Source organism: Clupea harengus, chromosome 21, assembly GCF_900700415.2.
Source record: "Clupea harengus chromosome 21, Ch_v2.0.2, whole genome shotgun sequence".
In the NCBI taxonomy this organism is placed as follows: Eukaryota; Metazoa; Chordata; class Actinopteri; order Clupeiformes; family Clupeidae; genus Clupea; species Clupea harengus.
The window spans coordinates 3017352-3028638 of NC_045172.1; the positions used below are offsets into that span (position 1 = coordinate 3017352).

The window sequence follows — 11287 nt, forward strand, 5'->3', positions numbered from 1 at the left end:
TTTTTTTTTAGCAAATCTGTACAAATCCACGTGCAAGGGGTGCAAGGGGTGCAAAGCATGAGTGTAAAAATACAGAGTAAACAAATACACTTTTCATTCACAGCTTTACACAGATCAAGGCTCACTATAGCATCCAGGTCACAAAGTCTCTGCATTTAAAAAAAATGTTTTTCAATGTCTTAGTTTGTGTCGTGTCAGTGTTGCTCTTCAGAATGTTCGAATAGAACAAGTGGTGGACTAATCATCCTAATAATGCAAATATACGTGTCTGAAAGTAAGGCTCTAAAACGTGTATGGTCCAATAATTCTTACTGAAATAAACATGGTTAGATTGTTGTTTTGTTAGTAGAAGGCATTAAATAATGGAATAGTGCCCTTTTTATGATGAAAATGCTTGAAAAAACAAAGCAAAATACCCTTGGAAGAAACCTGAGTGTGTGCTTTGAATTAGTGGACCATATAATATGGCAATGCCGCTCCTTCATGGAAACGTGTGATACAATCATTAAATAAATACATCATAGCTTAAATAAGATAGTAACTCAGTAAACATCACAGAGATAAACAAAAACAACCACAACGAGACACACTGACATCACATGAACAAAAGCAGCAATTTAGCATAAGCATAGGTTAAAGGTGGCTCACATGCATTCTGGAAAGGGTTACAACTATGAAGATTGCCACTGCCGTCCTGACCGAACCCTTTGAAGTCCAAAATAAGGGCAGAATCAGGGTCCTAGCCTCCCCCATACACTCCAGCATGGTGTGGTCAAGGCAAAGCAAACAGTCTTCATTGGCTCATGAAGCATTACTGGTGATTTCTGTTGATTCTCTTTTCTTCTGCAAGGAGCACTTGTTCAGTGTGCGAGAAAAAAAAGGAAAAGTCAAGTCTCAAGCATTACTGGAGAAGCTGTGGCTGAGGTCTCCGTTAGTGGTGTAGGTCACGTCCACCCCAGGGCTGTCCACGTCGGTGAGGTGGGAGTGCTCCAGGGAGGCCTTGGCCTGGATGGGCCCGGCCGTGGCCCCGCGGGGCCCCTGGAGGAGCAGGCAGCTGGAGCCGCAGCACTCCCACACGCCCTGGGTCATGCTGCTGGTGAACAGGCGGCGGCACGGGTGGCAGAACTGGTAGAAGAGCAACATGAAGAAAATGGCCACCGAGTAGCCCACCAGCAGGAGCAGGGCCAGCACGGGCACGTCCACCATGCGGTAGAAGTCCGTCTGGTAGGCGTGCCAGAGCAGCGTCAGCGCGCCGTTCTCCACGAAGCGCAGGCCGTAGTAGCCGGCCACGTGCCGCCAGCTATGCGCCTTGTCGATCAGGTCCGGGTCGCAGAGCCGCAGCTGCACGGCCGACCAGCAGAACATGTTGATGCCGGCGTAGAGGAAGGTGAGCAGCGCCAGCACGATGGTGGTGCCCACGCGCGTCAGCGTCTTCTCGATGTTCTCCGGGAAGGGCGAGCCGCTGCGCCAGAACGTCACCCACGGGTAGAGCGTGAAGAGCAGGAAGTTGCCCAGCACCACGGGCAGCATCCAGATCTGCAGGACGGAGCTGAAGAGCACCAGGACGGTGACGCGCGTGGCGATCTCGAAGCTGCGCCACAGGAAGACGCACAGGTACGCCCCCGGCCGCACGTCCACCTCGTAGTCGTCGTAACGGATCTTGATGGCCAGGATGTTGCAGCGAAGTGCGCCGTACACAATGGACAACAAGGAGATGACCATCAGTGTGCCTTCAGATGGAGAAAGAAAGAAAGAAAGAAAGAAAGAAAGAAAGAGAGAAAATATAAATGTGTGGAGGCTGCTTGAGAACACTGAATGACAGTCCCATGTGATCATCTCCAGATCTTAATGCAACACAGTTCAAAACAAAACAGCACAATTTGGCAAGTTGACAAAAGCTTCTTATTTTAGGAAATTGCCTGACACATGGGTGTGGAAGGAAACATAGCAGCCACAGCCCTGGGGGGGGGGGGGGGGGGGGGGGGGGGGGGGTTGCGGGGGGCCAAACCCTTCAGCAGGGGTGAGTGGCACACTCTGGATGGCCCTTCTCTGACAGCTTCATGTCTCCTCCTTCTAAAAATAACCCAGGCTGCGGAGGAGCGCTTAGGTTGCACTGTAGAAAAGCCCAGCTCTGGTGCTCATGTGACCTCAGAGACTCTTGTGGGATAATCTCACCTAGCTTGAACCAGGGGAGGGCGTTTGTTTGCACCGGGCTCAAATTGTGTTTATTGTTTTGTGTTTCGGCTTCCTAAGCAGCTCATCCTGAGTGAGGGAGTGAGAGAGAGAGAGAGAGAGAGAGAGAGAGAGAGAGAGGCAGAGAGAGAGAGACAGAGACAGAGAGAGGATTACTAATTCTAATCTATGTTATGCTTAAACTTCAGTCCACATCTCATCTTTTTATAAACAACCCCAAATGCACAACCTCCCCGGCCATTCCAGGACGTGCCTTTGAGGGCTTGTATCCGTTCAGATGACATCCCCTCTCCTCCCAGTCTTTTGTCTCTCACACAGCGCTGATCACAGTAGGCATCAGGTGTCTCCGCTGATAAGACACAAATACAGCTGCCAGCGCCAGATAACAACTGCCATTAATCCTACACACCAGAGGAGTGTACTATGACAACAGCCTGCAGAGAGTGCATGTTGGGGGGCCCCTGAAGAAGACAATTACAATAGCTAGAGTGACACTAGCATACCCACAGTGACATTAACATACCTACAGTGACAGTCAATAGTCTGGAAACACATTAATGGCTTTGCTTTTTTTTCTACAGTAAATAAAACGTAGACTCAAGTGATTGACTAACACCCTAATTAGAAGTTAATCTTTAGTTATAAGATGATAACGTAATTAGCTCTTATACAGTGTTGTATTCATTTACAATTTGACCTAGATGTTTTATCAAGGCTTGAAAATATGTGGCATTCTAGATAAAATAATAAAGCAGTGATATGACCGGTGCTATAAACTCTGTGAGTTTCCTGGCTGTAGTTTCCTTGAAGGTTATTACTGTCAGCAGATCAGATAGAGGGCAGAGTTTGTTGACTCCGCTAATGTGCTACGGTAAATTGCGGTAAAGGAACAGCGTTTAGAGATAAGATTGTTGACACTGCCGTAGTGAACTCTGTGGAAGTGTGCCTCTACGTCACTGAGCAAACACAGGAGGGAGCTTGTCATCGGGTGTTGTGAAAGTAACACCACTTCGTCATACCTCACACATGGACTGGTAATTAACACACTCAGGAAAGAAAACAGGGCGTGAAGAATCAGTGCGAGGGGAAGGATTTTGATCATTTTGCTAATTATCTGTTTATTTCATTTCATAGGCAGAAAGCCCTCTGGTCTACTATCATGTATATCTGTATTGTCTTTGATGATTCTCTGTCTTTCTTTTGACTTCTCTCAGCTTCAGCACCAGACAGCAGGATGATTCTCACTTGATGGAACAATATTTGATATGGAAGATTCTTGAACATACAGTACAAGGTCAGAACACCGAGCTTATGTTCAACACCCCCACAGTAGTCAACCTGTCTCTCAACCACACAGGCCTTTGTGATTTGCCTAAATATAGTCAAGGAAAGCTTCAGAGGTGAGAGAAAAGGTATGAATCACACTCAGACATAAAGTGAGGAACAGCTCCTCCCCGAGATAGACAGAAATAATCAGTGGTTTGAGTTACAGTCCTCCATTTCTATATGGTTTATGAGGTCTCCTGGCAGGACTGGGAGCCAGTTCATATGCCGTTCATCTGTGTAATGACTTTCCTTGAAGCATCACCCCATCCAAAATACTGTGTGGTAATTTACTGCCTCTCACTCTGGATGCGGCAAGGGGTATTGATTTGCTGGCCAACTATGGATTTGAGGAAAGAAAATACCTTTGCTTTCAAATATTTGTTGGATGAAATAACGTGATTTTCACTGTGTACGTTTAACTTTTTTAATATATATATATAAATGATCGCATAAAATTGCTGATTATTTTACAAAATATGATACATGATTCTGCATGAATCTTCTGAAAGCTTTGCTTACAATACAAATACATCTATGGGGTATTGTAAGGTGCCTTGTGCCTGGATTTGCAGAACACAAATCAACCAAAATGGTAAGTCATTCTATCGTAGTCTTGGTCTCTGTCTAATGCCCTGTGTCCTAGTTCCTATGTTCAGAGGGCTACTCAAAGCTTACAGGCAGCTGCTTAAAGTCCCTGAAATGAAAAATAAATATATTTTATGACTGAGAAATGTTCTTCCCAATCAAGACCAAGAGAGTTCCCATTCTCTCTGTAAGCCCAGATACATGAAACAGAGAATGGAATGGACTGACAAAGTCCAGATAACTGATTGGTAGTAGATGGCTACGTAGTCAACATCTATTTAGATTAGCCTCAGGCTTGCCCGCATTAGCTTTGATGAACAGATGTCTTGTATGTAGGAAAATATTCTATGTGCCGGCTTAAAAATGTCAAGAGCTCTTGGTCTTAATGGCTAGCCTTCTGTGCAACCTAACAGAAAAAATGTATCTCTCATTGGGGGGGAAAGTGAAAATAGGAAGTGGCTCTCTCATTTCATCCCCCATATGCAAACAACTGAGCATTCCTTATCAAAATGGTGCAGTGATAATGTAGTTCCTCATCAGTGCCACAGTTTGCCACATTTTTAGCCTAGCTTCTACCTTGTCTTTAAGACTTCCCCACTTGATGCTTTAGGTCATGTGTCTCAGAACAGAATACATGTCATGTATGGTGTACTTCAACAAAGCATGGTGACAGCAAATTCCAAAGTGTTGGCTGGTTCAAACTAATCACAGACTACTCTCTTGCAAGGACTCTCCAAAAGGATGTGGTCTTTTATTAAGAATCATGACGCGAGACGGGCCATTAAAGCGTGCTGTGTGACAGGGCGTGACGTACCTCTCCCGATGGACACCCCCTGCTGCAGCACGCAGATGTAGAGCTGCAGTGTGAGCTGGGGCGCGGAGCCCAGGAAGGCCTGGATGACGGAGGTGCGGGCGAAGGCGGCGCGGTGGGTGATCAGCTTGCCCTCGGCCTGGCCCACCTCCTGCTCCACCTCCTCCGACTGCCCGCCCTTGGGCATCTGCTTCTTCCGGGTGATGGTGACATACGGCTCCTCAAACGTGCCCGCGCTGCCGTAGATACAGAAGGCATCCAGGCACCTAAAAATGAGGTCAAGAGTCATGAGGAACCAGCACTGGGCTAAATTAAAGTCGTCCTTAATGGGTATTTAGTTTACAAGAACTGAGACTTTTGCCTTTGATATTTTACTTTGACTTTCAAAGTAAGATGTTAGAGGACATAAAAGCATTCTGAATAAAGACATTGTTTCAAGGTCAGTGTGGTTGGGTTGCAGTGTTTACGTGAGGAAAGGTGAGGCTGCGGATCGTAAATCTGAGTTGCAACCTGAGACACCTGCAGTGGCACGCACAGCCCTAACCACCACACCAGAGTGGGCAGCTTGCCCCATAGAGTTGAGGCCCCAGTGGTGGGCAGAGTGCCCGTTTAATTCGCTTAATATGCAGAGGGCAGCGTGCCCAGTGCTAGATAAACACTTGGCTGCTCTGGTTCTTATCAAGCTCTCAATTATCAAGCAGTTAAGAGAAGGAGGGAAGTTTGACTTTGAAACCTAGAGTGAAACTTCTCATGGAATCTAATCCCCCCTAAACATACCATGTCCTAACTGTACAGAGCATTTCTAAGCAAATATAGAGAGGAGAGACCGATAATGGGGAATGAAGCCCATCCCGTGGATAAAACACTGACTCAGGGTTTTCCTTTGTCGATACTGTCCACTGACAGCTGAGGTGATGCTAATAGCCACATATTCATCTACAGACCACTAATCAGGGAGACCAACAACAACTAGCCCCTATGGATAGACGGCATCATGCATAAAAAATTGACCATCGGACTGAAAATAGCATCAGTGGACAGCACAGGCTAAAATAAAGATCATCAATAACAACCTGTCAAACATAATGCTATTGTGGGAAAATGGTTTACTGGGAGGAAACAGAGAGAGGCTTTTAAAGCAATCGTTACGTTACAAACAGGACGAACAAGACGGCATTAATGTTCTCGGGGCAACCATAGACATGTATATATGTCTATGGGGGCAACAGCTATTCAGGGTCAAATCCCTTCACTAGATGCAATTTGACTTATTTTAAACACAAGGTGTAGTTCAACTGTCTCTGTGGTGGGCTGGGCAGAAATAGTCTGCTTGAGGTCGGTCCGTGATATTCCCCAGCAGCAGCTCACAATACAAATGTAATAGATTAAAACAGCAGGGTGACAAGCCGGATAACGAACACGGCCTTGTAAACAACTCTGTAGGATGACAACACTCAGATCTCTCAATCACTGGTTAAAGACGGAGTGACCGAGAGGGAGTGAGTCTACGTTATGATGACGAGTAGGCCTTTTCATACTACACTAAACTGTTGATCGACACTAGCATGGTAAACAAACAGGCCGCGCGCATTATGTATGCGCAGCAGAAGAAGACACAAACTGCATTCATTCAGTTGTACACCAACATTTACATATCCCGCGTTTAAAAATAGAACTACTGAAAACAAGGCAATCTGAGATTTTGCGTCAACCACATTTTTGGACAACAGAATCATTCTCCATTGTACATATGTAATGTCTGTAGGTGTTAGCAGATTTCTGATCGTTTTTGAGGCACACCCTACCGGATAATCGGTCCCAGCTGCAGTATATGTAGCAGAAGCACGAGAGGTCTATCCCTGCTGAGGTCCCTATGGATAAATATCAGGGTGAGCTGCACGAGGAGTGACGGAAGGAGCGTGAAGAGCAGCGTGAATCCCTGCCAAATCTTGTCTCCCGCGGAGCGGTACGTGGTGCTCAGATATAACGCAGCCGTCGTCTCAGCTGTAAACAGGGAGACCGAAACAAGCACAGAGCTGGGCAGTCTCATTCTCACTCAGCCATCTTTGTCTTCGTCTCCCCCAGTCTCTTGTTCAGACGATTCGGAGACGGCTGGCTGAATCACAAAACCGCATTCATCGGTGCTGTCCAAGAAGAGGGCAGGACTGTTTTGACGCTCAGCTGTAGATGGCGCAGTGACTTCAATACTATAATGACCTATCGAAGCGCTCGTCAGACTATACGTGCTGTGCGTATGGGTTTGAGTCCAGGGAGAGACAAGTAGCCTAATTGTATTTTTGTTTTTAGTGGTTAGAATTAATGGAAAATAATAAAAATCGACATGTTTTTTTCGTATTTAATGTTATTAAACACATTTTGAAACGAGTCTCAGAATGCTATAGGCCTACACGGATGTTTTTGTATCCACTTCTCTGACCTATACGTATATTGGATTAAAAATGTATTCAAAACACTAGGCATGGATTCTCAAATGCCCCCGTTCGGTTTAATCCCACACAGTGTACCATTTGCATATTTGTTATATCAAGTAAGTACCCCAATCGTCCAATAGATGTCAATGTAACACACGTTTCTAATGCAAATCCGTCGAAGCCCACTTGAATCCATCTGGGCAATACTATTCGATAAGGATTCCATACATTTGAGATACAATTAATACATTATTGAGATATTATAGCAAACGTCCGATGTATAACACGTCTATATTCCTACATTCTATTTCACTGATTGTAGACAATTCTATCTATGGTGGTGGTGGTTTTGTTTTACAAACAAACACCACGAATTTCTCAGAAGAATGACAATGGAAGTTTTTACCATGCATTTCTTGAAACAAGGTTTGTAAATTGCTTCGTGCACATGCTGTAAATCCTCCTGTTTGTCTAAGCAATCAGCCTATATGCATGTGAAGTTAAGTGATTTTGCACTTTGATTTAATTAAATGTTAAATACTGACTTCCACAGCGAGACTGCCTTTAAAATAGATTTCAGGAAGGGTGTGATCAATAAACAAAATATTTTTGCAAACAATGAAAAGAATGCTGATGTTTACAACAACTTTTTGTATTGCAATGAGATGCTCAACATTCTTGTTTTGAGGATCTGGCATTTAAAACATCCTGTTGGCAAGGAGAGATAAGAATCACTACAGTAGAGGATTAATTATTTCCTTCCTGTCAGTTACAGTCAACTCTTACGCAGAACTTGTACTGTGGCACTCATAGAAGAAACTTTCTTCCATGTAGTCTTTATGTCTTTGCGTTTTGTAGTTTAAAGGGAATGCTGTATGGTATGTACTCAGAAAAGTCTTTTAAAGTTTTGGTTTTGAGATCTCTGCCACATGCTACATAGCAGCAGGGTTATGCATGCGAAAGTCAAATGCCAAATCTTAGTATGTAGTAGAAACTTGTCAGCTCCTTGTTGAGTTTGAGTCCCAGTCAGATGAGTGGGACTGTTGAAAGCTGATGCACATGTTGATCACATCTTGTTGTTCTACCAACCCCCAGAGAGCAATTTCCATCTCTCCATTTCTGTTGTCATGGGAAACCTCTCATATCCCTGACTGCTTTGGTGGTGTTAGCCCCCGACTGACACTGACTGACAGGGGGATTAAATGATAGATGCTTGGGAAGAAGGAGGCAAGAGCCATGGATTGACATCAGTAAAACCACACATAGAGAAATAGCTAAGGATCTGATGGTGGGATTAGCAGCGACACATGGACTGCACACAGTTGAGAGCGGTGACATTTGTCAAGCCGTTGGAGGCTCTCTGTGTCTGTCTCTCAGCATCGTTTCCTAGAAAAGAGAAGAAGGCTGTCCGATTTATCTCAGGGTCTGTGAGTGTGAGAAAATGAAGATGTCTGCGCGTGTGTCTGTGTGTGTCTGTGTGTGTCTGTTCTTATCTCAAGAATAGCCTGTTATGAACCCCATGGGCTTTGGTAGTGACTGATCCATTTCCACTTGAGCTTTAGTGTCGAGACTCAAGCTTACCTCGTGATGGACATGCACTTTTTCTTCTACGAATCTACAGCTCAGCATCCTGCTAAAAATTACAGCTAGAATTCCCATGTTTTAGGTTGAACTTCCTTCCACTGTCTCGATGTATTTATGACAATTTGGGTTGCACAACAAAAATATCAGATTTGTCTCAGCATCACGATCTTGTCTGTGTTTGCTATCTCCTGAAATCTTGTATTAGATGTGTTATTCGCACTAGGTCTTGTTTCATTAGAAATTGTTGCCTGGCAACTTCAGGTTGCCTTACACAATATGGAAGTGTGGAATAATGAATGATGTTGTTGTGGCTGACATGACCTCTCCCTGGCAGGTAGACTATTTTGAGACATTCTTTTTATTCTTTTTTTATCATTAAATGTGACATGAAAACATGTAATCACCCCAATCCTCTATACTGTAGAGCCATTTAGTATGATGCGGCAATGCTGTGATTTAACAATCTCATTCACTTCACTCAGCAGAGATGCAGCCAGTGCTCCTTCCTCTGTCATTTCCTAGATTAAGTACTGTCAGGGTCAAGCCCCATGAGGTGATCTCTGCTTCGATATCTAACGAACGGTCTGAAAGCCTTGATTGCACCATTTTCCGCTTGCATCAAATATGTGTTTAAATGTCCTCACTGCACCACCAACCTGCTGTTCCCGGGAATCCTAGGGAGAGGCAGCTGAAAATTCCAGCATGGAAGCTCGTGGAAGCTTTCATTTACTTGTCATTGTCAAAGGTCCCCTTTAATCACAACCATCTAAGCTGCTGCTATGTTGGCTGTGACCCCACAATGTGTATTGCAGATTGACTGAAATCAATGGTCTGATGATGGGAATCTGGGCACACTTACAATGTGTCAGTGGACAAACTACTACTGGTCAGTTTCACTGACAGCTGCATTGTTTGAATGGGCACAATTAGCTTGAAACGTGTGGCTCTGAGAGAGATGCTATTGGCATTGATTATGTGACAAGATACCGCAAATGGGTCTTGTGGTCTGTCATGACCCTTCAACTCTTATAGACAAGCTAATCAGTCATTTATTACCTTTGTTTCTTGTCTAATTTTGTCTTCTCCCCAACACGATCAAATTCTATTGAATGTGAGCAAGCTCCTGAGACTTCTCTTCCAGCTGATTTGTAGTCAAATCCCTTCAGTCATGTGTGGGGTGGTATCTAGGGCATATCATACAAATCCTTTCACATATTGTAACAGAAATGAAAGGACACACCTAATAAATACATTCCTCAGTCAACAATGAAGGAAATTGTGCTAAACAGAATGCAGTCATTTCTAGACATGGGTTACGTCTTCCAGTTTGTTTACATATCCCCAAGTCAGGTAATATTCATGGTGAGAACTGTCAGTATTTGGACTCTGTCTCATCTGTTTCTGTTTTGACATGTCCTGTGTTTTTGTTGTGGTGGTAGCCATGTGCTACCATGTGCTCCCCCCTTGTCCTGTCTTTGTTCTGTTTCCCACCTGTTCTGCTCCTCACCTGTGCCCAATGATTACCCTGCCTATTTAAGTCTTGCCTCATGTTCCCTGTTGGATTGTTGCAACTGTTGTGCTACCCTGTTCTGTAAGTTGTCTGTTTTTTGGAAAGTAACTTTGCCTGCCTGCTTGTGTCTCCTTGAAGGAATACTTTTTGAACTGTTAGCTTACAGAAGCTTTTTGTGTTTTTTGGCGTGGAAGCCTATAGTGGTCGTGTGCCCTGTTTTTGTGTTTGCCTTTTTGATCCTCTGTTTTTTTTTGTGGAATAAATCCTGCTTTAATTGATCTGCGCTTGGTTCCTCGTTTGAATCCTGATCGAGAACGTCCGGCCAGTTTCCAGATAGTTGTATTGCCAATTTTATATAATAGTATAGCTAATAGCTTTTGTTTGCAATTAAAGTACTTTAATGCACTGGCTTCACCTATTTGGTGTAATGGTTTGTTAGCATGGTCTTGAAAATTTGCCATGCTTCACCATGGAGCACTAAACCCTCCTGTTACCTTCAAATTTACTAACATCTTTTATCCAGCAATTTAAACCTCCAGAAAATGATTATGATTAAAATCTCACTGATTGACCTTAAATTGGAAAGAGATATCTTTTTGGTGTTTTCATGGCTTTATATCATTTCTAAGTACATATTGTTATCTATAGCATTTGGAATGAAAAAACAATTCTGTTATCAAGAATAGTTACAATGTGTGTCAAACGTTGATATTTTTTATATATTTTATACAATTAAAACAGCCTGGGTCCAAATTGACCACAAAGAACACCGATGTGTACAGCATGTGTACAGGACATTGAAAAAATATCATGTTAATTTTTCTGTTTACCCAGTTGTCCCCATTA

General features: G+C 43.8%; 1 protein-coding gene across 1 annotated transcript; it reads right to left on the reverse strand.

The window, feature by feature from the left end:
• Window positions 1-7112, reverse strand: xk (X-linked Kx blood group (McLeod syndrome)). The gene is made up of 3 exons (XM_012819708.2): window positions 6721-7112; window positions 4919-5181; window positions 1-1730 (listed from the first exon to the last, which is right to left on the reverse strand). The coding sequence occupies exons 1-3, from the start codon at window positions 6963-6965 to the stop codon at window positions 895-897; spliced, it is 1344 nt and encodes a 447-aa protein (XP_012675162.2). The 5' UTR covers window positions 6966-7112; the 3' UTR covers window positions 1-894.
• Window positions 7113-11287: the final 4175 nt, after the last annotated feature.